Source organism: Salminus brasiliensis, chromosome 13 (genome assembly GCF_030463535.1).
Source record: "Salminus brasiliensis chromosome 13, fSalBra1.hap2, whole genome shotgun sequence".
Lineage (NCBI taxonomy): Eukaryota > Metazoa > Chordata > Actinopteri > Characiformes > Bryconidae > Salminus > Salminus brasiliensis.
The window spans coordinates 33,501,236-33,527,545 of record NC_132890.1 but is presented as its reverse complement, the minus strand read 5'-3'; the positions used below and the strand labels follow the sequence as shown (position 1 = coordinate 33,527,545).

The 26,310-nt window shown below is 42.3% G+C and overlaps 1 protein-coding gene across 2 annotated transcripts in view; it reads left to right on the top strand.

Annotated features, from left to right (window-relative positions):
- veph1 (ventricular zone expressed PH domain-containing 1) overlaps positions 1-6,015 on the top strand; it is a 140,946-nt gene extending 134,931 nt beyond the window's left edge. Inside the window, exons 14-15 of one of the 2 annotated variants that reach the window (XR_011980813.1) lie at positions 461-3,878; positions 4,556-6,015. Coding sequence is in view for 1 of the 2 variants with exons in the window: in XM_072695722.1 (XP_072551823.1) it covers positions 461-697 (237 nt within the window). In the remaining variant the exon portion in view is untranslated. Of the gene's footprint in view, positions 1-460; positions 3,964-4,555 lie in introns of those variants that run through there. The other variant, XM_072695722.1, reaches the window with a different exon arrangement.
- The last annotated feature ends 20,295 nt before the right edge of the window (positions 6,016-26,310 follow it).

Genomic DNA, 26,310 nt, shown 5'->3' with positions numbered 1-26,310 from the left:
TATCCCAGGTGGTTGCTGTGGTGTTGCAAAATGGTTGCTTAGTGGTTGCTACAGAATCCCATGTGGTTGCTATGGTGTTGCTACGGTTGTTAGGTTGTTATTGTGGTGTTGCTAAGTGATTGCTATGATATCCCAAATGATTGTTTATGATATCCCAGAGGGTATCTATGGTGTTTCAGGTGATTGCTATGGTGTTCCAGGTTGTTGCTATAATGTTGCTAAGTGGTTGCTATGGTGTTTTTACTGGTTGCTGTAGTATCTTTTTTGGTTGCTATGGTGTTGATAAATGATTGCTAGGTCATTCTTGAGGTGTTGCTTGGTGTCTTATGGTTTTCCTTAGTGGTTCCTCCAGGTGGTCGTAAGACAGTTGTTATGGGATCCTAGGTGGTTTCTATGGTGTCTAAGGTTGCTTCTCCAGGTGAACCAGAATATTTACAATATCCATAATTCCTCCCCACAGAAGGACGAGCTGGACGACAGCACCATCGAGCTGAGCAAGGTTCAGAGTGTAAAGGCGGTGGCGAAAAAACGGAGAGACCGCGGCCTGCCCCGAGCCTTCGAGATCTTTACGGACAGCAAGACGTACGTTCTGAAGGCGCGGGACGAGAAGCACGCCGAGGAGTGGCTGCAGTGCATCAACGTGGCCGTAGCCCAGGCCAAGGAGCGCGAGAACCGCGAGGCCACTACGTACCTGTGAGCTAGCTCCACCAGGGCTACTAGGCTGACAGGAGCTTGCGTTCAGTGGATGCTCTGCCCACGTACAACTCCAAAGAGAATTCATCTAATGAGCAAGTGCTTCCAAAAAGAAACGGGAACACGGGATGTCCCGTTCCAACAGGCAGAAACGTCAGTTTATCGTGATTGATGTCTTTTGGCTTCGGCTGCCAGCTCTTCATGCGAAACTGCAGGGTTTCCTAACCCATCATTCTTCACTTCCAATACCGCACTGCACGGTTCATCTAATTGTGATGAAGGACGAAATCCAACCCAGTGAACGAAGAACATCCATGGATGTTCAATATTTGTTAAAAAAAAGTCAGAAATTCGTTGGCGGTCAAATGAGAACATCTATGGGCGACCACCAAGATGCACTGATCACCAATAGTGTTATTAGACTGTAGTTTAGTTAGTCCCTTATTACACTAATAATAGGACTACTGCTAATCAGTACTGCTCCAGATCTAAGCAGGATTTGGGTATGACCTAAATTACTAAGGATTTATCCCTCTGAATTTCTTCTGAATGTCATTAACGAGTCGCTATATCCACTGTTAACTTAAGACACCAACCTACTCAACAACACCAGCTACTCAACCTGTGCTCTCCTACTGCCAAAGACCCTTAGCTAAGCTTGTAGGTTTGTTTGGGAAATGTTGTTGAGTACAGCACTCAGCCCTGTCAGCTTGGCTGTAGCAATATTTGTATGTTGACTCATTAATGACCTCGTAATGCAGAGGATCCAGTGGCACTCGAGGGACAGTACAGCAGGTATTAGGTTTGGGATTGTCTTGCTTACCACAGGGCATGATGGCATCACTTGTCAAAAGTCCCATTCATTTCCACCACTCAGACCCAGAGCTTTAGTGGCCTACAACCAAAAGCGATGGTAACAGTACCAGACTGAGGCATTGGGCTGCTGCGGATGCTGCTGTTTCCTCACCAGAAAGTACAGCCAATTATAACCCAAGTCCAAAAACTCAACAGGTCATCAGAAATGAGGATGTGGAGAAAATGCTGAGGAAATCTGGGCTGAACCTGATCTCCCAACAGAATGTACTTTATTTTGGGTGTCTGTTCAATTCCTTTTCCACCAAAGATCGACAGTCTTTGAGGTGACCTTGAGGTTCAACCACATTTAAATGCAGATCAAGCGCTGGTCATGTATATGATTTTAACGTTTACTGGGATGACTCTCCAGGATTTGGACTTGGTGGCCAAATGTTCACCAGAATGACTGGAACAAGCTAACTGGAACAAGCCGAAACTGATACTAAAACTGGGCTAGACCGCCAGCCCCCACCTCAGAACTCCTGCTCTTGTGAAGAATATTGATCTTTGATTGATTCTGGTCTGAGCTCGACTGGATTCTTAATATAGAAGCATGGAGTAAAGGGTTTGGATGAACCCTTAGAAGCTGAGTTACTGTTTTGCTGTCCTGTTTAAATGTATTTCAACCTGCTGTTATAATTGCCGGTGATAACTGTGACGGTGACTTCCAAGGACTCGTCTAGGTCTTGCCCCTAAAACTGCTAAGAAGCAATAATAATCAGAAAGAAGGTAGAAGGCCTTCTTCGGTATCTTACTGCCAGAAATGACTGTCCCTGACTGAGAACTGGCCAAACTGAGAGCAATACTAATACTGATAGCAAAAAAAAAAATGTGTAGCACGAATTTGCTGAATCAAAACAGAACGTCAATGAAATCAGCAATAAAAAGTACAGCAGTGGTGATCATCCGACATCCTCACTAATATTCTTGTCGCTGAATGCAATCCAATCCAAACAGCAATGCTCCAAAATCTAGTAGACAGTAGTAGTAGTAATAATAACCTTTATTTCAGAAGAAGCCATGAAAAAGCAGGTGTTCCAATACTTTTGTCCATATATCTTCTTAGCCTGGAAAAGTGGTTCTTGAGTTCCTGCACCAAATCTCACACCTTTAGGCCCCTCCTCACCTCTCCGGATATTTTCAAAAATGGAGATATCCCACCCTCAGTTTTAGTAAATATTTCCCTCCACACAGAGCCGAAAACACTTGCATGAGCATGCTTGCCCTGTATGGGGCGACAGTACCTCATAAAGAGAGAGACATCCATCAAAACAACACGAAGAAGGAAGAAGAGAACACACAGGCTTAATCCCAAATGACACACTGCTCCCTATGTAGTGCACTATACAAGTCAGGAAATTACAGATCTAAATCTGAGTAGAGTTTTTAATTATAGATCTTTATTAGAACAGTATTTACATTTATTAATGTGTGGAAATCTGGTGCTATCTGCTTGTAGACGCTGTAGTTTTATGACTTATGTAGTTCACTAGATAGGGACTACGAACGTATCAGACAAAACCTCTATTTTTTTTTAAATATCCGGACATGTGTGTACTGGGCATTAGTACCGGGGATCCACTTCCCCTGCATACATCCCCTACCCTAATACACCTGATCCAGTTCAGGAAAGGCTCTATATTCACCTGGTGAGTTGGATCAGGTGTGTTGAGGCAAGGGATGATTGAAACCATGCGAAGCATGGGGTCCCCAGGAGTGCCTTTCACTTCTAACCGAACAGCTCACTCACTCACATAACAGAAAATGAAGGTAGGGTGGATAAAGCAGTCCATGTCTCTATGGAAATAATAAGCAATTACTGAGATGTTTTTCTTTTTTATTATTTTTAATATGTTAAAAATGCTTGTTTTTTGTCAATTATAATTGGGACAGGCCCAGGGACACTCCGTGTGGCACTACTGGTATTCTGTCTGTTTAATGATTAATTTTTAATGCTTGTATATCCTTATATCTATTTCTCTATTTACATTATCTTGCACATGTTTTACACTTCACACAAGTCTTTCCTTTCCAGTGAGCTTTCTCATGTCATCATATCATCTGAAACCATGAGCCCAGCAGGGTTACACATGCGGCGGGAACACGCTGTGCTTCTGCTGTGCCACAAGACTAAGCAGACTCTCAGCTGGCTGGAACAGCTCTTGATGAACACTTGATGTGCTTCCATCCCAATAAAAATGCGGCCAGTCGTGCACTCTGAAGAGCACGAAAATGGACCCCCAAGCTGGGACCCGTGCCTTCGGTGGGTGAGCCACTTGGGAGCGGTAATTCAAGAAGCTGATGTAATCCACCCACCACCTCTCACTAAGGTTTGCCAGTTTTCCCCTTTTTTTCCCCTTTGAAAGCCCCACTTCAGCGCATTGGGGATTTTAAACTGGAGAAGAAATCTCCATAAACATATTCCACCCCTAAAATGCACCTTCAGTTATTGGCTATGTATAGTAAACCCACAAAAATGATGTTGGGAGTGTGAAATTTTGTTATTGATGCTCTTCCACAACTGGGAGAACTTCCAATAATAAAAAATCCTGCATGTTTTGATGCCATGTGTAAAACTCTGAACTAAAAAAACTGAATTCTATCAAATGCAATAGAAATATTTCATTGTTTCAATATTGCAATTGTGATTTATTTAATATTTTGACCAAGATGGCCAGCATATGAACTTTGCCTGGCTTGAGGCTTGAATGCTAAATGTAGCCTGCTAGTCTCCTGTTTAATGATTTATGAGGTATTGCTTTTTATACATACTGCAGTGTACAATAATGTGTTAAACAGGGGAAACTGGGGTCGGTGGCAACAGGTTTTTATTGTTCATATACATTTTAATACACTACCACTGCTCCAACATTTCAGCACTGCCACATGTCAACCATGCTAACTGATAATCATTAAAAATGTTGGTTTAATTTGCATAAACACTGTTTACTTTACTTCTTGAATCTTGAAACTGATGGTAGTTAATCTCCTCTTCTTTTGATTACAGGCAGAGGGCACTACTGAGCATGTGCAGAGTGAATGACATCACTGGAAGTCACTGCTAACTGGAGCATTTGGGAGTATTACAACAGCCCCCGGTCTCCCGGGTCTCAAATCATCATTTTACATTTCTGTAATAAACCAATGCATCGTCCATCCCTAGACCAGTGGACTACTCACAACCCCCAGATTTACGTCACGTTGTAATCAGGCAGGGTCACACTCTGCCGTCTTATTTATTTTCAGTCAGCTTCCACTTTAACCTGCTTGCACAGCTGGACCTTCACCTGCATCAAGGTGATTCACTGTCCCAGAGGGTTGCTCATGTGATCTTCGACTTCTGGAACTTCTGTCAATAGTGTAACCATCAAACCCGTCCTCCTGCCTTTGCTCTGTTCTGGTCATTTCCCCTGGGCCTTCTGGCCTTTCTGCTGGTTTTCCCTCTAAAGACTTTGTTTGGGATGTGATGAATGATATGTACACTATATGTCCAAATGTTTGTGGACACTGTTTCAATTTAATGCATTCAGCCCATTGCTGACACAGATGTGCAAATGCACACACACACACACAGCTTGCCTAGTCCCTGTGATTACCAAAAGAATAGGACTCTCTGGAGCAGATAAACATTTACATTCATGCCACATAGCTGACACTCTCCTTACTTATATTAGAGAGGTGGGCCAGTGTAGAGTTAGAGGTCCTGCCCAAGGACTCTGATTGGAGTAGCACTGCATAGTCACCCAGACCAAGAATGTAAACCCAGTCTCCCATGTGGTGTGGTAGCTCACTGGCAGGTAGTGGTGTTGTCCATTGCGCCACACCAACCAGTATTACTGAACATGGAGACCAGTTTGAGTGGTGGGTGGGATACACACTATTCCTAATGCCAGGCCTGGGCTAGAGGGATATAAACCCCCCCAGCATTGAGCTGTGGAGTAGTGGAAGAACTGTGTTCTCTGGAATTATGGTTGGTGGAGCTCCATCCAGTACTTTTGGGATGAGTTGGGGATGATGAGGTCGGGAGGTGATCATCCAACATCCTAACTTCACTGACACTCTTGTCACTGAATGCAATCAGTCAAATCCTCACAGCAATGCTCCTCCAAAGTCTAGTAGAAAGCCTTCTTCCCTGGACAGTAGAGACAGTTACTCCAACAAAAGCAGGATCAGCTCATTTTAACACCTTTAATTCAGAATAAACAATGAATGAGCAGGTGTCCCAATACTTTTGTCCATATAGTGTATATGATGGGATCTGACAGGCAGCTACCTTGCCAAAACAATATTTATTTGAACATTATTTGTTACAGTTCTGAATGACCTTAATGGACTCCTGACCAGCAATCTGGTCATATGCTAGATGAAGCTGTACATTACGTGAGTATCTGTGGTATGAACCTGTATTGGTCATCATTGATCTTGGGTCAAAATACTGTATGTCTAGAATCTCTTTCCAAAGGTTGTTACTCATGGTGAGATATATATATATATATATATATATATATATATATATATATATATATATATATGTAAAACCATGAGTAACAACCTTTGGAATATATATATATTGTGAAGATATCAGACTGTGATTTATATGAAAATTATTTTCTCCAAGAAAAGTGGTTGAAACCTTTGGATTTTTTAGGATTCAGGATTTTACACCAGAGATGATTTCTACATAAACACGTTGGACCTACAGTTATTGGCTATGTATGCTAAACTCTAAAATTAACCTAAAATAAAATAATGTGAAATTTCATAATGAAGATAAGAATCAGGAGTTATTATGGCTCTTCCACAATACTTCCAAAATCCAAAAATACCTGCATGTTATGATGCCATATGTAAACCTCTTATCTAAAAACACTTTTTTGGATTCTATAAAATGGAATAGAAATATGTAATTGTTCCAATATTGCAATTCTGATTTATTATTTGTTTTTGCCAATACAGCCAGCATATAAACCAACATCTCACGTGGTAAACATATCTCACGTTTTGTACATAGAAAAGAAACCGTGAGCAAAATCAAGTAGCTGTAATTTTTAGAAATGTTTATTAATAAGTAATTTATAGATTTGTAGATTTAACTTTTTCTTTTAAAGCTAGACCTTCTGTATTTATTTCAAGAATTATCACATGATTTTAACCAGGTGGAAAAAAAAAGAGCACAAAGATGTTGCGTGTTCATTTGCGCAGTTCAGAGATCTTTTGTTTATCAATGTTTTAAATGTGTTACATTAAATCTGTTCATTGCTTTGTTAACATGTTTTTTTTGCATTTCTGCCTAAGCATAAGTTCAATTAATCAATAATAAATTCTTCTTTTTGTATGAGTTTCACGTCTCGCTGAATGATGTGACAGTGGCCGTAACCCATCAGTATCAGCTGTAAGTAAACGGAGGTCATTAAACGCAGGACCAACCCAAGTCCAAATACAGACCTGAACACACAGTGTCCGAGTGAAGGTCGAGGCTTGATTAGACCATTAATTAGTGGAGTTCAAGTCAAGACCCAGAGACCATGAGCAGGAAGGACCAAGTCAAAATAAGACTGGAATGGAGAACTCTAACACTAGTCACTGCTGTTGCTGCTGTAACTGGAGACATGTTGTGCCACATGGTTACACTTTGTGTGTGAGGGGTCACTGGGGCCTCTGGCTCTCTGATCAATGGCTGTAGTGGTCATAGTCAGAGAGGGGATTGTGTATCACTCCCTGTGGGGTCTGCTTTTTCGCAGCAACTAGGAGACAAAGTGGAGAGGGCAGTCGTTTTGAATGTGTCAGGTTTTGGACTGGACCAGATTCTGACGTATCATACCTATATTATTGGCTTCATCTGATATCACTGTTATTTCTCTCCGAGGCTTTTCAAAACAGCTAAATTAAGTTTGTTTTATGATATTTTTATTTTCCAATAGAAGTTGTCCTAAAGCAGATGTCCAGAAAAGACCACCAGTGAGTGTCGCTGAGGTCAATAGTGACAGGGAAAACTACCAAAGAGCACCAAGAAGGAAAAACAGAGCCAAGAATAAAAAAACATGAGCACAATAAAGAGTCACTATAAGGTACAAAGAGAAAAACTCCATAATGAATCACTGAAAGAAGCCAAGACTTACGAGAGAGAACTCTCAGAAACCAAGTGGAAAAATCACTGAAAGTAACCAAGACAAAGAAAAAAACCCTAAGAGCAGGAGGGAGAAACAAGCACTAAAATAACCAAGACTTAAAAGGAAAAACTCTCTAAAGGCAAGACAAAGAGTCAGAAAAGAATCAAGGAATCGCCAGGAACATGAAAGGAATCAAGACTCGCCAGGAACATGAGAAACAATTTACGACTCAAAGGAGAAGCTCACTAAAGTGCATGTGGAAGAATCACTGATAGGAACCAAGAAAACAAAAATCCCTAAGAACATGAGGAACAACCAAGGAAACAATACTCAAAATGAGAACCCCCTTTTTGAAGAACATGATGAAGAATCACTGTAAGGAACCAAGACTCTAAATGAGAAACTCCCTAAGAGAATGAGGGAAAGTAGAAGACAAAAGTAACCAAGACAAAGAAAAAAATCCCTACAGGGAGCAGCAGGAACAAGCACTAAAATGAAAAACTCTCTAAAGCCATGAGAAAGAATCACTGAAAGGAATCAAGATAATAAAACAATCCCTAAGAACATGAGGAACAACCAATGAACCAATACTCAACATGAGAAACTCCTTTTTGAAGAACGTGACAAAGAAGACAAGACTCAGGAACAATCCAACACTCAAAAGAAGAAATTTACCAAAGTGCATGAAGACAAACCATTGAAAGAAACCAAGACAAAGCAAAAAACCCTATGAACAGGAGTAACAAGACCCAAATAACCAAGACCCAAAAGAAAAAACTCTCTAAAGGCAGGACAAAGAGTCACTGAAAGGAATCAAGACTCGCCAGGAACAGGAGGAGAAACTCACTAAGTGCATGAGGAAGAATCACTGAAAGGAACCAAGACTCAAAAAGAAAAACAAACCCTAAGAACATGAGGAACAACCAAGCCTGAAATAGAGAAACTCCCAACAACCATGTGGAAACATTACTGACAGGAACATTCCTTAAGAACATGAGGAACAACCAAGGAACCAATACTCAAAATGAGAAATCCCTTTTTGAAGAGCATGATGAAAATTCACTGAAAGACCCAAACAGTGAAAAGAATTCATTGGAAGAACCACAGAAAAGGACCAATACAACTCCCAAAATAACACGAGAATATAAGTCCAGTTCTAGTTACTTTACTGTAATTGGTTTTTGAGTATGTAATTGGTTTTTAATGCATGTATAGTCTCTCAACTGCTTAACGTCCATCTAACTAAAAGCTTTTTATTTGGTGGAGATTGAGTAGAGCTACGATTCTGCTGTTCTTTCATGAGTTAGAGGAATGAACCCATCAACTCGGTGCAAGAGGTTTAGTTGAAGGCCTCAATTTGACTTCCTTGTATGTCTGGATGCTTTTACTTTCAGCTTTTTCTTTTTGTCCTGCTGTTGTTCTTTCTTTCTATCGTTGTTTATAAATTCATTCAAGGAACCAATACTCAAAATGAGAAACCCCTTTTTGAAGAGCATGAAGAAAATTCACTGAAAGACCCAAAAAATGAAATTCCTTAAAAGGATAAAAAAGGAACAACACAACTCTCAAAATAACATGAGAATAGAAGCCCAGTTCTAGATCTACACAAAACTCTGAAACTATTATCAGCTCTCTTATTCTTACTGAAGTTGTTTTTGTTAGACTCCTTTAACTTTTTCTTTCTTCAGTCTTCGTTTAATTGAAGCACCAAAGCTTTCACTTGAGTATTAGGCTACTGTATCCACCTCTGCTACTCAAATACACTGGTCTGTGGAGACGTTGTAAGTGTGGTCAGCCATGGACCGCAGGGTAATGGGAAAATGCACATGTGATTTGTCAGTGGTTTTGCCAGCTATGTAAAACAGTATCAGCACACAAATTACATGGCCACAAGTCTTTATGGGCTATATTCATCCCACAGTTTGGCCTTCCTGCTTTGCAATTTGGGTGTTTGTGTATGTGAGGACGTCCACAGATCTCTGGATAAGAGATGAATGTAGACTATTCGGTGCCTTTAATATATGCCTATATGAAAATGAACAAATGTTTATTCAATATTTTTGAAAACAATAGCATGGTAAAAACACAGGCCCATTTATAAGTGGTGTCCTTTAGGGCCTCCCAGATGTAGCATTAGCATTAGGTAAAAAACAGTGGCTAGGGTAGTCTATTTATAGGGCTTGTTTCCACATGCCATTAACAGGGTTCTTGGTGATCGGGTAACGTTGAGATTTCACTTTTCCGCGTGAAAAGCCAGTTGTAAACACTCCCACATATGTATTGTGATCAAGTTACGGACAGATTACTCAAACCACACTTAGGATCTCGTCTACATTTAATACAAGTGTAAACGGGAAGCCCTTTCTGTGATCGGATTCCGTCTGGTTCACGGAAAAATCTTTAATAAGAGTGATAATTACTGTGGATATCGGCTTCTCTCTCACTTGTGCTCTCTCTCGTTTGTGTGTCACCTGTGCTTCTAATTATTTCCCGCTAGATGAAGTTTAGAGCAGTTTTACAGAGTTTATTCCCTTGCAGTTTAAATAGGCCATTGCATTTTCTGATAGAGCTGTTGTGGGAATGTAAGGACCATCTATTGTCCTATAGGACACCACTTATAAATGGGCCTGTGTTTTTACCATGCCATTGCTTTAAAAATATTGAATAAACATTTGTTCATTTTCCTAAAAAGCATATATTAAAGGCACCGAATAGTCTACATTCATCTCTTATCCAGAGATCTGTGGACGTCCTCACATACACAAACACCCAAATTACAAAGCAGGAAGGCCAAACTGTGGGATGAATATAGCCCATAAAGACTTGTGGCCATGTAATTTGTGTGCTGTTCATGCCGTTCACAGTCTTCCAGAGCAGGACAGTTCGGATCAGAAAATTGAGTTTAGAAGTTAGTTAGTTAATTAGAAGGTAAAATCAGATCTTATCTGATCACACTGGGAACGTATTTTAATAACAGTGTAAACAGAATCCTGTCAAAGTAGATCCAGATACAAATCGCATGGTAAAGCCAGGTGTAAACAGGCCCATACTAGCCTTAACTGATTAAACATGAAGATGCCAGTAAGTCGGCCACAGTAGAGACGTTGTCCTTTGATGTAATTGGTTGTAGAGGTGTTTTCTGGCATGTTTGAGCCTGATGATGACTTTTAATGCATGTACAGTCTCTCAACTGCTTAACATATCCATTTAACTAAAAGCTTTTTATTTGTTTGATTGAGTACAGCTACGATTCTGCTGTTCTTTCATGAGATTTCAAAAGGTTTAGTTGAAGGACTCTATTTGACTTCCTTGTATGTCTGGATGCTTTAACTTTCAGCCTTTTCTTTTTGTCCTGCTATTGTTCTTTTTTCTATCATTGTTTATGAATGTAAGTAATTTAGCAGACTTTCTTACTCAGCTGTTACAGAGAGAAGCTAATTTAGCATCCGGAGTCTTAACCAAGGACTCTTTTCAGAACGGTGTGGAGGTCTGGATTACCCTCTACACCAGGAGTGGGCTACAGGGGCCGGATTCCTTGGCATTCCTTAACAGGTGAGTTGAATCAGGTAGTGGTTGAGCAGGAAAAGCACAAAACCGTGCATGATTCCAGCCCTCCAGGACCAGAATTGCACTTTGCAGAGTGCTGGACTGGATGCAGTTCCAGCTTGGGCCTCCTAAAAGTTCTGGGAGGGCTTCATGTTTCTCCCTTCTGACCTGAGAGCAATCTGAGTCGTGGATGTGTTACAGTTACACAGCAGTTTACAGCACACCGGCCAGTGTGCTCCCCAATGCTCATTGCATTGATGTAGCCACAGCAGGCCTGCCAGTGGATATCCATGTTTGAACCCACCCTTAGGACTGAAGAGGTACTGAAAGGACTGTGGGTCTGATCCAAAACAAACCCTACCACCATGCATGCAGGTCTGAAACTCATGTCACTCCAATTCATCCCAAAGGAATGTGATGGAGCTGCATCAGTCAAGAAAACGATTTCCTCCGAGACCCGATGCTGGGGGGCTTAGTATCCAATAGACCAAGGGTGGGCAATTTCAGTTGCGGAGGGCTGGATTCCTGCACTGTTCCTGCACACCTGATTCAACACCTGCCAGGTTTTGTAGGTTTTAAAAGCAGGAAAATCAGCAACAGTGCTGGCCCCTGGCCCCCATTACCCACCCCTGCTCTACACAATGCTTGGCATCAGGCCTGGTGGCCTTAGGCTCATGTAGGGCTGCTCTAGTGTGTCCCATGGATCTTAAAGTAGTTCACTGAGTAGAACTGGTGTCTACAGGCCTTTAAGGGCCATCATGTGTGACGTCAGCTTGCTTTGGTTTTCAGCTCTGCTTGATCTCAAGATTAGATAGCCACTCTCTTCTCATGCTGAGAGTGATTTTCCCACATTCAAGAGGAAATACGTCCACAAATGGCGATATGTTGAGAAGATTTTAAGGCATTGTGGTACTTCGGCTTTAAATGGATAAGCAAAAAAGACCTGCAACATCTGGTGGGAATTCAGTTAATTTAAGGTTTGCCTTTGTGATGAGGGGCCAAAAGGTCAAAAAGTAGATAATAATGCATGTATTCCAGAAAAGGGAATGCTATGCTACTGCAGTTTATCTTCTTGCTTCTTCTTTTTTTTCCTCTTTGCTATCTTTTAGCTTCCAGTTGAGAAAGCGAGCCAATCAGAAAGCACATTTACAAAACCTTGTCATCGTCATGAAATGCTGCCAGCTATTGGATGCTTTTGCACGCAAATCACCATAGTCTTAGACCATATAACCCTATACATAGAGCGGAAAAGCCTGTAAGGCCTTTTCTAGTGTGTGTATATAGCGTATTCAATAGTAAGAGCTCCTGACTGGTACAGTAACTTAATGCAGATGTTAAGAAACAGAAAATGTGTAATGGGTTTGGGGCCTAAATCTGACACCCCAGTAAAACACGGACTGGTAAACCATTAAGGAGCATTTACAGTTGGACGGCTTCAGAAATATTCAGAAGGAAGGTGTGCGATTTGGGTTCAAACGCTTGGAAGGAGATCGCGTTTGGCACACTGGCTATTTTTAAAGTGCAAAACTGTTAAGTGCTGTTGTATATCAAAAGGCTTAAGTGAGCCTAAGATGAATTCTAATGTGTGCTGCACAAGACTCTGCCAAGCCAGCTGTGAAACGACTGCAGCACTGCAGGATTCTCAAACTAGGATCAGGGCCTTCGAGTCTGGATCTATTTTCAGAAGATTTCAGCATGTGAAAACAGTTAGGGCAGGCCTCAGGATAAACCTCACACTGGTTGTTACTGACAAATTTGACAGGTTTGTTATAAATGTGGAGCTTGCACAATGAAAAAGCATTTCTTTTTGTCAGCACTGAAAGAAGTACTTGATACTTGAGCTGATATAATGTTTATTGTGGTTAAAGTAGAACAACCAGTGAAAACTCTTACATTAAATTCATGAATTAATTAATGCTAATGAAACCCAACTCTTAAATTCTACCAGCTTTTACATTTACAGCACCTGGTTGACACATTAAACCGGAGAAACTTACCCAGTTTTACCAACTTAGTAAATTAGTACTCTCCACCTATCACATGTAATGCTCCTTCATGCCGGGAGGGTGATGACTGACACATGCCTCCTCCGAAACATGCACAACCAGCCACTGCCTTTTTTCGAACTGCCACAGATGCAATGTCACCGGTAACGAATGTGCTCTGATGCATCAGCCAGGTACTCAGGCAATTGTGCTCTCTCAGGCTCTGGCTGCTGATGGCAGGCAGCATGATCTGGGATCCAGGTCATAGTGGTAGCATCTTAGTGAACTTGGTGATCTTAGTGAGGTGAGGTAGTCCTGCTCTAAGAGTCGAACTGGCATAGCATGATGTGCTTGCCCCCAGGAACCCTAAGATTGCCCCCAGGAACCCATTTTTGCTACATTCCAATGTTTTGTGAGTTGGGTTAGAACAAATATCTGGACTGTCTGGAGGGCCCTGAGGACTCTCATAGGTTGCTGCCCACAGGACATTTCTGGTTGGTGGATGGACTATTCTCAGTCAGAGACACTGAGATGTTTAAACACTCCAGCAGCACTGCTGTGCCCGATCCACTCGTACCACCAGCTTAACACACACTACTACTAACACACTCGCCACCACCATGTCAGTCAGTGTCACTACAGTGCTGAGAAAGACCCACCACCCAAAAATACTACAGTCTGCTCTGTGGTGGTCAGTCATGTTGGGTCCTGACCAGTGAAGAACAAACAGGGTGAAAGAAGGCTAACTAACAAAGTATGCAGAGAAACTGATGGATACAGTCTGGAGTTATAGAACTACGCAGTGCTCCTGTATGGTGAGTGGAGTTGATATAATGGACAGTGAGTGTAGGAACATTGAGGTGTTAATGTTATGGCGGACTGATGTATGTTCTATTCCGGCATCCAGGTCAGAAGCTCGGCTAACATGTGTTTGGCATTATTCTTACAGTTCGCACTAACTGCGTCGCCCCGGGGCTGAAGAAAGCCACGACTGTTCTGTGGTGTAACTGGAGGAAATTGCTGAGAGAAGTGTGAGGGACGCTGTATGAACAGGAAGGTCAACGGCGGGTGTTAGCTGGAAATGGCTGCCGGAGAGGATGTTTTGGTGGTCCTTTGAAGGTTCAGCTAACACCAGAGCACGGCAACAAGGCTTGTTTGTTTTGTCGACTCTGGATCAGAGTTGTTTCGTCTCACTTCTCTGCAGTTTTAGTCTTGGTTTGTGGTTAATTTAGGTAGGGTGAGCATATTTTGGTTTTCAAAAAAGAGGACAATGGGAACACACAGGCATCTGTCATGGTTAGGATGTTGTCACTGTGCGACTTTAAGTAGGCCTAAGTAAGTGTGTGTGTGTGTGAGGGAAGAAGGGAGTTAAATATCTGTAAAATCATGCAGCTACATTCATACATATAAATGTACTAATTTATCAACAAATTAATAGCTTCTAATCCTATAGTGCTAGTTCATCTCCTTTTATATGAACTTATGTCTAAATAAAATAAATTGACTTTTACTTTTTTATTTATTTTTTTTTTATTGTGTTTAAACTAAAACAGTTTGACCAATGGTTGATGTAGATGTAGATACCTGTGGACCAATAGTGGCAATGAGAAGGTGGGACTTGAGCAGCTTGACCAATGGTTGATGTAGATGCATGTACATGTGGACCAATAGTGGTGGTGAGAAGGTGGGACTTAAGCAGTTTGACCAATGGTTGATGTAGATGCATGTACATGTGGACCAATAGTGGTGGTGAGAAGGTGGGACTTAAGTAGTTTGACCAATGGTTGATGTAGATGCATGTACATGTGGACCAATAGTGGTGGTGAGAAGGTGGGACTTAAGCAGTTTGACCAATGGTTGATGTAGATGCATGTACATGTGGACCAATAGTGGCAATGAGAAGGTGGGACTTGAGCAGCTTGACCAATGGTTGATGTAGATGCATGTACATGTGGACCAATAGTGGTGGTGAGAAGGTGGGACTTAAGCAGTTTGACCAATGGTTGATGTAGATGCATGTACATGTGGACCAATAGTGGTGGTGAGAAGGTGGGACTTAAGTAGTTTGACCAATGGTTGATGTAGATGCATGTACATGTGGACCAATAGTGGTGGTGAGAAGGTGGGACTTAAGCAGTTTGACCAATGGTTGATGTAGATGCATGTACATGTGGACCAATAGTGGTGGTGAGAAGGTGGGACTTAAGTAGTTTGACCAATGGTTGATGTAGATGCATGTACATGTGGACCAATAGTGGCGGTTTGAAGGTGGGACTTAAGCAGTTTGACCAATGGTTAATGTAGCTGTAGATACATGTAGACCAGTAGTGATGATAAGAAGGTGGGACTTAAGCAGTTTGACCAATGGTTAATGCAGATGCATGTACATGTGGACCAACTGTGGCGGTTTGAAGGTGGGACTTAAGCAGTTTGACCAATGGTTGATGTAGATGTAGGTACATGTGGACCAATAGTGGCAATGAGAAGGCAGGCAGAAAATCCTGGACATGTCACACACTTTAGAAATCCTGGCCGGACGCATTCTTTACACCCCAAAAAGAGGGTATGTCTAGCAAAAAAGGGCATAGTGCCCCCCTAATTCTGAGACACATATCACAGTAATAAACTCTGTTTTTCAGTTTTGCAGTTATTCTCATCAGCTTCAACCGGCAAATCTCTTCAGAATCTCTTCAAATCTCTTCGGAAGTGCCACACTGATGGTATTAATGGCTTGTCCTTTGAGCTGCTTATTAGAAACCTCTGAACTCAGCAGGGCTGCACTGCAGGAGAGAGCTCCAAACGTCCCGTTATCCGCTGTCCTATTAGTAATGAATGGGACCGTTAAAAGGGTTGCCCTAAGCGTGAACCGTAGCCTGTGACGTGGACAGCCGGTGACTTCTCTCTACAACAAACCATCCAGACACTGTTAGAGATGCAGCACAGCTGAGAAGCTGTGTTAGTGTCCACGTCCACTTTGATTTAAAGGAGCAGTTTGGTAGGGAATCAAATTAACATAGTTTTACCCCAGAAGTAGTCAATCAGGAAGATACACCAATCAGCCATAACATTAGCACCACTGACAGATGAAGTGAGGAACATTGATTGATCTTTATCTACAGTGGCTCCTGTCGAGGGGTGGATATATTAGGCAGCAAGTGAAGAAACGTAAAAGCAAGCGTAAGAATCTGCCCCACAGATTTGCCAAGAACTAAATTGTGATGTTCTAGACGACTGGGTTAGAACATCTCCAAAACATCAGGCAGGTCTTGTGGGGTTTTTTTTGTATGCAGTGGTCAGTACCTACCAAACGTGCTCAGAAAAAGGACAACCAGTGAACCAATGACAGGGTCATAGACACCTAAAGCTCATTGATTCGATCCATGGAGGCCCAAACTTCAACGATGTGCTGCTAACGTCTTGGTGGCAGATGCCACAGGACACCTTCAGAGGTCTTGTGGAGTCCATGCCTTGAATGGTCAGATCTGTTATGGGGGACCTCACAATATTAGGTAGGTGGTGTTAATGTGATGGGCATAGATAGATAGAATTGTTCAGCATTCCTCAGGTGTATTGGAAAAGCATAGCAGGAGGGTCCTCATAAAGTTGCTTGAGATAATTTTCAGACTGTATAAAGCTACATGAAGGCAATTGGGAGCATTTTAGATCATTCCATAATTTCAGACGTGATGTTTTATAGTTTTGTTATCTTTCTTACATTCTAAAATATAAAAAATAATAATAATAAGCTTTCCATTTGACTGATTTGATATATCTGGCATGAGTTTTCTGCTGGCCAGGGAAACATTTTCCTGATGATAGGAGAGGCAAAACTAATCCTAAACCCAGCCAGGTATGTACCAAGCTTTAGATTCCTCCATGTTTTATGGCCTCATGATCATAAAACTGGTCCAGCATCAACACACACCTAGTCTGACATGCTTTATGATTATGATTTCTGGAGATGCCCAAAGTGAATTCATATCAATCCATATATAGCTAAGCAAAGCTGAGTCCAATTGAGAGCGAGGTCAAGTCCAAATGAGAGTGAGGCCAGGTCAAGAGTGAGAGTAAGTCAAGACTCAGTCCAAAAAAGAGTGAGACCAAGCCAAGGCCGAGCGAGATGACAATGAGAGAGAGAGACAAGTCAGGACAGAGTCCAAATGAGAGAGACAAGTCAAGACAGAGTCCAAATGAGAGCGAGACAAAAGTCAAGACAGAGTCCAAATGAGAGAGAGAGACAAGTCAAGATAGAGTCCAAATGAAAGAGAGAGACAAGTCAAGACAGAGTCCAAATGACAGAGACAAGTCAAGACAGAGTCCAAATGAGAGAGAGAGACAAGTCAAGACAGAGTCCAAATGAAAGCGAGAGACAAGTCAAGACAGAGTCCAAATGAGAGAGAGACAAGTCAAGACAGAGTCCAAATGAGAGCGAGACAAAAGTCAAGACATAGTCCAAATGAGAGAGAGAGACAAGTCAAGACAGAGTCCATATGAGAGCGAGACAAAAGTCAAGATAGAGTCCAAATGAAAGCGAGAGACAAGTCAAGACAGAGTCCAAATGAGAGAGAGAGACAAGTCAAGACAGAGTCCAAATGAGAGCGAGACAAAAGTCAAGATAGAGTCCAAATGAAAGCGAGAGACAAGTCAAGACAGAGTCCAAATGAGAGAGAGAGACAAGTCAAGACAGAGTCCAAATGAGAGCGAGACAAAAGTCAAGATAGAGTCCAAATGAGAGCGAGACAAAAGTCGAGACAGAGTCCAAATGAGAGCGAGACAAAAGTCGAGACAGATTCCAAATGAGAGAGAGAGACAAGTCGAGACAGAATCCAAATGAGAGAGAGACAAGTCAAGACAGAGTCCAAAGGAGAGAGAGACAAGTCAAGACAGAGTCCAAATGAGAGAGAGAGACAAGTCAAGACAGAGTCCAAATGAGAGAGAGAGACAAGTCAAGACAGAGTCCAAATGAAAGTGAGAGACAAGTCAAGACAGAGTCCAAATGAGAGAGAGACAAGTCAAGACAGAGTCCAAATGAGAGAGAGAGACAAGTCAAGACAGAGTCCAAATGAGAGAGAGAGACAAGTCAAGACAGAGTCCAAATGAGAGAGAGACCAGTCAAGACAGAGTCCAAATGAGAGCGAGAGACAAGTCAGGACAGAGTCCATATGAGAGCGAGAGACAAGTCAAGACAGAGTCCAAATGAGAGAGAGAGAGAGAAGTCAAGACAGAGTCCAAATGAGAGAGAGAGACAAGTCAAGACAGAATCCAAATGAGAGAGAGAGACAAGTCAAGACAGAGTCCAAATGAGAGAGAGACAAGTCGAGACAGAGTCCAAATGAGAGAGAGAGACAAGTCAAGACAGAGTCCATATGAGAGCGAGAGACAAGTCGAGATAGAGTCCAAATGAAAGAGAAAGCGACAAGTCGAGACAGAGTCCAAAGGAGAGAGAGACAAGTCAAGACAGAGTCCAAATGAGAGAGAGACAAGTCAAGACAGAGTCCAAATGAAAGCGAGAGACAAGTCAAGACAGAGTCCAAATGAGAGAGAGAGACAAGTCAAGACAGAGTCCAAATGAAAGCGAGAGACAAGTCAAGACAGAGTCCAAATGAGAGAGAGAGACAAGTCAAGACAGAGTCCAAATGAGAGAGAGACAAAAGTCAAGACAGTCTAAATGAGAGAGAGACAAGTCAAGACAGAGTCCAAATGAGAGAGAGACAAAAGTCAAGACAGAGTCCAAATGAGAGAGAGACAAAAGTCAAGACAGAGTCCAAATGAGAGACAGACAAAAGTCAAGACAGAGTCTAAATGAGAGACAGACAAAAGTCAAGACAGAGTCTAAATGAGAGAGAGACAAGTCAAGACAGAGTCCAAATGAGAGAGAGACAAGTCAAGACAGAGTCCAAATGAGAGAGAGACAAGTCAAGACAGAGTCCAAATGAGAGAGAGACAAGTCGAGACAGAGTCCATATGAGAGCGAGAGACAAGTCGAGATAGAGTCCAAATGAAAGAGAAAGCGACAAGTCGAGACAGAGTCCAAATGAGAGAGAGACAAAAGTCAAGACAGAGTCCAAATGAGAGAGAGACAAGTCAAGACAGAGTCCAAATGAGAGAGAGACAAAAGTCAAGACAGAGTCCAAATGAGAGAGAGACAAAAGTCAAGACAGAGTCTAAATGAGAGAGAGACAAGTCAAGACAGAGTCCAAATGAGAGAGAGACAAGTCAAGACAGAGTCCAAATGAGAGAGAGACAAGTCGAGACAGAGTCCATATGAGAGCGAGAGACAAGTCGAGATAGAGTCCAAATGAAAGAGAAAGCGACAAGTCGAGACAGAGTCCAAATGAGAGAGAGACAAAAGTCAAGACAGAGTCCAAATGAGAGAGAGACAAAAGTCAAGACAGAGTCTAAATGAGAGAGAGACAAGTCGAGACAGAGTCCAAATGAGAGAGAGACAAAAGTCAAGACAGAGTCTAAATGAGAGAGAGACAAGTCAAGACAGAGTCCAATCATTTCTGGAGATGGTGCTTTCTGTTTTTGTCCCACTTTAAAAAAGCAACGTTTTATCTAAACATCAAAGAGTTTTCCTCGTCTGATACCACATATCAGCCAGATACTCAAGACCTGTTTGGTACTTTGTTTAGGACTGAAACTTTGAGCCAAAGGACGCTATTAACTCTGATCTGACCAGCAGCTCAGCTATACTTAGGATAAGCAGGATGAGGCTGAAACTCACTTTGGGCCGAACTGTCACTTTAAGCTTTGTACTGGCATTAATAAATTTTCACCCCCCACCACGTACTCCAGATCCATGTGTGGCAGAGGGAGCTGCCAGAAAGGGCTCAACCAGATTAAGAGATCAGACGGGATGGAGAATGGAAACATATGACATTCTAAAAACCCATAAAGAGCTTTGGAACACACAACAAATCGAAGGGAAAGTGAGAGTGATTATAAGGATGGATGCAAGCGTCCATAAGAAAAACAAGAAAGAGGGGACAAGACTGAATGAGTGATGGACCGACAGAGTGTGTGCGCTTGGATGATGAGAAGCAGCATATGTTTTCACTCAGGTCCTCTGGCTGTGATTTTCCCAGAGCCCCTGTGGGGTCAGCATGTGCGTCTTAATTAGCTCTGATTTCTCTTTAATAAGACTCTATGCAAGGCTGCACGTACCAGCACGGAGTGGCGGCTCCAGAGAGGGTATCATGCACGCCGAGCTTTTCCCCCTTCCCTCTTTTCCCCAACACTCGCACAGGCAGGAGGTATGCAGTCGTATGTGTGGTAAAGGTGGTAGGTGGACTGGACACAGGACACAGTCCACATTAGAGCGAGACCAGGTCAAGACCTAGTCTAAATGAGAGTGAGACAAAGTTTAAACTGAGTCCAAATGAAACTGCTCATAATTTCAAGTCAAGACTAAGAACAGGTCAAGCCTGAGTCCAAATAAGAGCAAGAGAATGTCCAAATGAGATCAAGTCAAGACCGAAAGCAAGTCAAGACTGAATCTCTGAGAGCTTAGACCAAGTCCAAATGAGCACAAGACCAAGTAAAGACAGATTCCAAATGAGTGAGGGACAAAGTCAAGAGTCCCAATAAGAGCAAGACCAGGTCAAGATGGAGTTCAAATGAGATTAAGACCAAGTCAAGACAAAAGCCAAATAAGAGCAAGGCCAAGTCCAAATGTGAGTGAGACTAACTCAAGAGCAAGACCAAGTCAAAACAGAGTCCAAATGAGAGTGAGACAAAACAAGACAGCGTTTAGATGACAGCAAAACCAAGTCAAGATGAAGTCCAATTCAGAGCAAGACCAGGTCAAGACGGAGTCCAAATGAGATTAAGACCAACTCTGGACAGAGGCCAAATAAGAGCAAGGCCAAGTCAAGGCCAAGTCCAAATGTGAGTGAGACAAAGCAAGACAGCATTTAGATGACGGCAAGACCAAGTCAAGATGAAGTCCAATTCAGATTTAGACCAGGTCAAGATGGATTCCAGATGAGAGCAGGACCAGGTCAAGACAAAAGCCAAATAAGAGCAAGGCCAAGTCCAAATATGAGTGAGACCAACTCAAGAGCAAGACCAAGTCAAAACAGAGTCCAAATGAGAGTGAGACAAAGCAAGAGAGCATTTAGATGTCAAGTCAAGATGAAGTCCAATTCAGAGCAAGACCAGGTCAAGATGGAGTCCAAATGAGATTAAGACCAAGTCTAGACAAAAGCCAAATAAAAGCAAGGCCAAGTCCAAAACACAGCCCAAATGAGAGTGAGACAAAGCAAGACAGCGTTTAGATGACAGCAAAACCAAGTCAAGATGAAGTCCAATTCAGAGCAAGACCAGGTCAAGATGGAGTCCAGATGAGAGCAGGACCAGGTCAAGACGGAGTCCAGATGAGAGCGGGACCATGTCAAGACAGAGTCCAGATGAGAGCGGGACCATGTCAAGACAGAGTATAATTGAGAGCAAGACCAAGTTAAGATAGAGTCCAGTTGAGACCAGCCTGAGCCCAACTGATGGCCAGACCAGTCAAGTCAAGCCTGAGTCCAATTAAGCCCAAACGACGGCTCCAGGATTGATTGCATTTGTGCAAAAAGGGTTCCACCAACCTTACAGGTCAAAGAGCATTTTCAGTGCCATATAGAGCTTTTTTTTGCTCAGAGTGTCGTCATAGGTGATCTACATCTAATAACAGCAGCACCTATTGTGGTCCTATATTGAACAAAACGGCTTCTGCATGGTTCTTTTAGAGAATACACAAGATTTTATAGCACAGAGAGGATCCATTTAAACCAGGTAATGAACCATTTAAGCATTCGTTTAGTTCAATGTTTGTCAGATAATGTTTCTCAGTGTTTAAGCATGTTTTATAAGTCTTAAATAAGGTTGTACTGATCTTTTCTGAACTTTTCTGATGGATGTGTGATGATAGTAATGGCCTTCCCTTGTAGATTTAAGTGCCTCTGCTTAAATTCTGCTTGTATTGTAATTGGACTTACTATCTGGTGCAGACCCAATGAGGATGGGTTCCTCTTTGAAGCCTCTGAAGGCCACCGTCTCTCTCTCAGCAATGTCACATGTCTGAAAATTCATAGAAAACAATAATACTCCTCAGCAAAGCTGACATGAACGAGGAACAGCTCAATTCCAAGGAAATCAATTGGGATTTCCCACTGCATTTTTCCCATTGCAAGCATTATTTACAACTCTGCATCAGATCCAGCAGCTCTGAGGTGCTGACTCTCCTGGCTCCGCTGGATGTGATCCATTTTACATCTCGAGTCGGGAAAGCGGCATGTATTTTCTTTTCTTAAACATACATACACACGTCGTCTGAATCAGCGGAGAGCTCTTCACCCCCCTTTGAGCTCAGTAACGTGAAGTTTAAATGATGGCCCAGCCCACCGGCGCTCTGTCTGTTCGCACTCCGTAGGACGAAGGGAATGCTGCAGTATCAGCAGATACGGTCCAATAAAGTCAAGTGTTCTCTGAAGGTCTCTCTATACAAGCGGGTTTTACAGAGTCCCACCATGCCATTGGTCTTGTCCTTTTCTGGAGTGTTTTATGAGTCTGGTATTGCTGCACAGAGGGAAACCCCTGGCCCTGAGGACCAGAGGCAGGACAGCTTAAGGCCCCGAGCAGCAGCTTGACTCATTGGCTCGCTCTGGCTTCCACTGCATTCTGTCGTAATGACTCATAGGGGAGTTCTGAAGTCATATCCATATGTAGGCTTTGTAATTTTTGGCACCCTGACTGCACTCAGATGCTGAGTGGCTGATAGATTGAATGGCAGGACGCTGGTGTGCTTCATGTTTGTGGAATTGCTGCAGTAGGGTCATGGAACGCGTCTGTCTTGTGATTTTACAGTATATGCTGTACGGAGTTGCCCCCAGCACTACATTATCGACTGAGTCGGCAACTCTGTTTGTTTATGAGCAGGAACAGACTACTAACCAGGCGTACTGGACATATGCCCACAGACTGGCCTGTAGCATATGCTAAATTTTACTCACCACAAGTAGTGGTTATTTTAAGAGACAGTTCCTCTTCAGGGACAAAATAAATGCCTTCACATTTAGGGAGCTCAGATAATAATTATGTCATAGAATTGCTAAATATAATTCTTATGAAGAGAGCAGCTCTCTTAATTTATTACTCAGTGTGTTTTACATTCAGATCCAGACATGGCAAAATATCTCATCACTAGAAACTTGAGGAAAGTAAAAAGGACCAGGTTCAGGGGGGTCAGAGAGGTCATATAAAAAATTACTAATTTCCAGGTATTTTGGTCAATTAGGCCGACTTACAGACAAACCTATGGGACACATTGTGTAGTTAGTTATTGTAGTTGAACATTTTGGACCTCTAAACCCATAATAATATGTGCCACCGTTTTTGTGTTCTCCTACATACACTTTACGGACAAAAGTATTGGGACACCTGCTCATTTTTTGTTTCTTCTGAAATCCAGATTATCAAAAAGAGCTGATCCTGCTTTTGTTGGAGTAACTGTCTCTATAGTCCAGGGAAAAAGGCTTTCCACTAGATCTTGGAGGAGCAGTGCTGTGAGGATTTGAGTGCATTCAGTGACAAGAGAGTTAGTGAGGTCAGGATGTTCAATGGTCACCACCCCAACTCATCTCAAAAATATTGAAGGAGCACCATCTATCCATCATTCCAGAGAACACAGTTCTTCCACTGCTCCACAGCTCAATGCTGGGGGGCTTTATACCCCTCTAGCCCACGCCTGGCATTCGGCAGCAGCATGGTGCCAATGGGTTCATGTTTATCTGCTCCAGAGAGTCCTATTCTATTGGGAGCACTTCCTTCCAGGGACTAGACAAGCTGTGTGTGCCATTCTTAAATCTAGGGTAACCATTTGTTGTACATTCAAAAAGGCCTACTAGCGCAGTACGGCCCATGGTGCTTGGACCATGCGTGAAAAATCAGGCTGACCAATCAGATCTCTGTTGTCTTGGTTGCTGACCATCAAGACGGCAGCAGAACAGCACATTGTGTTCGTAGCAGAACACAAAAGCTTATATGATGGAACATATATAGCAGAGCAGAGCTAAAAGGCTGAGGGACGATGTTGAGAACTTTACAGCCACTTCATGTAGCCTTTATATTTGTTAAAGTTCATCCAGGTTCATCCTGGTCCTGTTCATGTTCCTAAAGATCTATAGCATCCCTTACTAATGAGCACTCATGTGGAGGAGGGAAATTTAGGAGAGCAGAAGCAGGCAGGGAGCAGGGAGCTAGGAAGCATGGAAAATTGAGAGCTTTGGAGTTTTAGCCCTGTTTACAGAGCAGAGAAGGCAAAAATATACCGGACTTGGTGTGAAGGTCTGTTTTTTTTGGGCCTTGTAGCCAGTCTTGTAGCCAGTGACAAAGTGAACACATCACTGTTAGAGTGAGGCTGGATTCAATTAAATATCAGCAAATGTATGTAAAGTATGCTCAAGCACCTGAAGAATCCTGAAGACACCTCAAGATCTACAGTGCACTACCTCACGAGGCCTAAGCTGAAGGTTTTGCCATGGCCCTCACAGTCATCCGACCTAAATATCATAAAAATGTGTGGTTAGACATGGTGTTTCTAAATGGTTGCCATAGTATCCTAGGTGGTTGCTGGGTGGTTGCTATGGTATCTAAGTTGGTTGCTAGGTTGTTGCCATGTTATCCTGGCAAGTTGGGTGCTGTGGTGTTCCTAGATGGGTGCCATTGAAAGGTTTTGCCATGGACCTCACAGTCATCCGACCTAAATATCACAAAAATGTGTGGTTAGACCTCAAAAGAGCAGATGATCCAATAATCTCATGGAACGAAAAGCACTTTTTAAGGAAGAACAGCCAAAAAACTCTCAAACAAGAACTGAAAGACTCTTCGTCGATGCTTCAAGAAGTGTCTACAACACACCTACTAAACCTAGTAATCCTCTGAGGAGTTGAACCAGGTGTACATAGGCAGGGAAATCCACACACTGCACTGGAGAGCTTCCCTCAGGGGGGTCAGGAGGTCAAGAGTCCTGGTGTGGGATGTGTGGATCTGAACTATTATTTTTTTCACTACCAGAGTCCTACAGTAAATATCTCTGGAGCATTGCAAATAAGAAAATGGCTCCCTCTAATGGACAGGACTGGAGACTGACTCCTATTGGAACGACACTGCCCTCTGGTGGGTTGGTGCAGAACATTATTCAGCTAATCTCCCTGGTCATCTCCCAGTCAATAACATATCAAAAGTCATGAGATTTGAGATTAACAAACTGTACCAAAGCTGTAAAACATGAAGTGGGTATAAGACTGTCACGTGTTTATGCTGACTAATTCATAACTAATTCCATGGCATTAGGATGGTTTTATTGGGTTAAAAGTCTAATGATAGCTCTCTAGGTTGTCTTATTGCAGTGTAATGTTGGATATTTGAGGAAGGTTTATTTTCACAGTGCTGGTAAAAATAATAAAGTGCAGTTCCACCAAATTTTTAACATTTTTTCAGAATTTCTGCATAATTGTTAATGTATGAATTTGATATATAAACAAAGTCACTCTGTTTGATGTGGAATACACAGTCAGGATTGTTCTCAGTGGTGGTAAATGAAGCCAGATGTCTCTAAAAGTCTCTAAAAGCTGCATTGCAGGAAACTATTAAGTATAATGGATATAAAGACACCGCCTGATGCTTGAGGCGCCGTTTTATGGTACGTCTTGACAAAAGGTTTAGGCCTAAAGCATATTTTGGATTTAAAAATCCAGGTGGTTGCTATAGTGTTGCTAAGTGAGCGCAAAGATGCTAAGTGATTGCTAGGTGGTTGCTACTGTATCTAAGTGGTGTTCCTAAATGGTTGCCATAGCATCCTAGGTGGTTACTGGGTGGTTGCTATGGTATCTAAGTTGGTTACTAGGTGGTTGCCATGTTATCTTGGCAAGTTGGGTGCTGTGGTGTTCGTAAATGGTTACTATTGTGTTGCTAAGTGGACGCTAGCTGGTTGATGTGGTATGTGTTGTCGCTAGGCGGATGCTAGATAGGTGCCAAAGCAATCAGTGTGGTAACGTGATTGCTGTGGCATTTCATTTTCATGGCATTTGCCATGATTTTGCTTAGTGGCAAGAGTGCAAGAGTGTTGCAGTTGC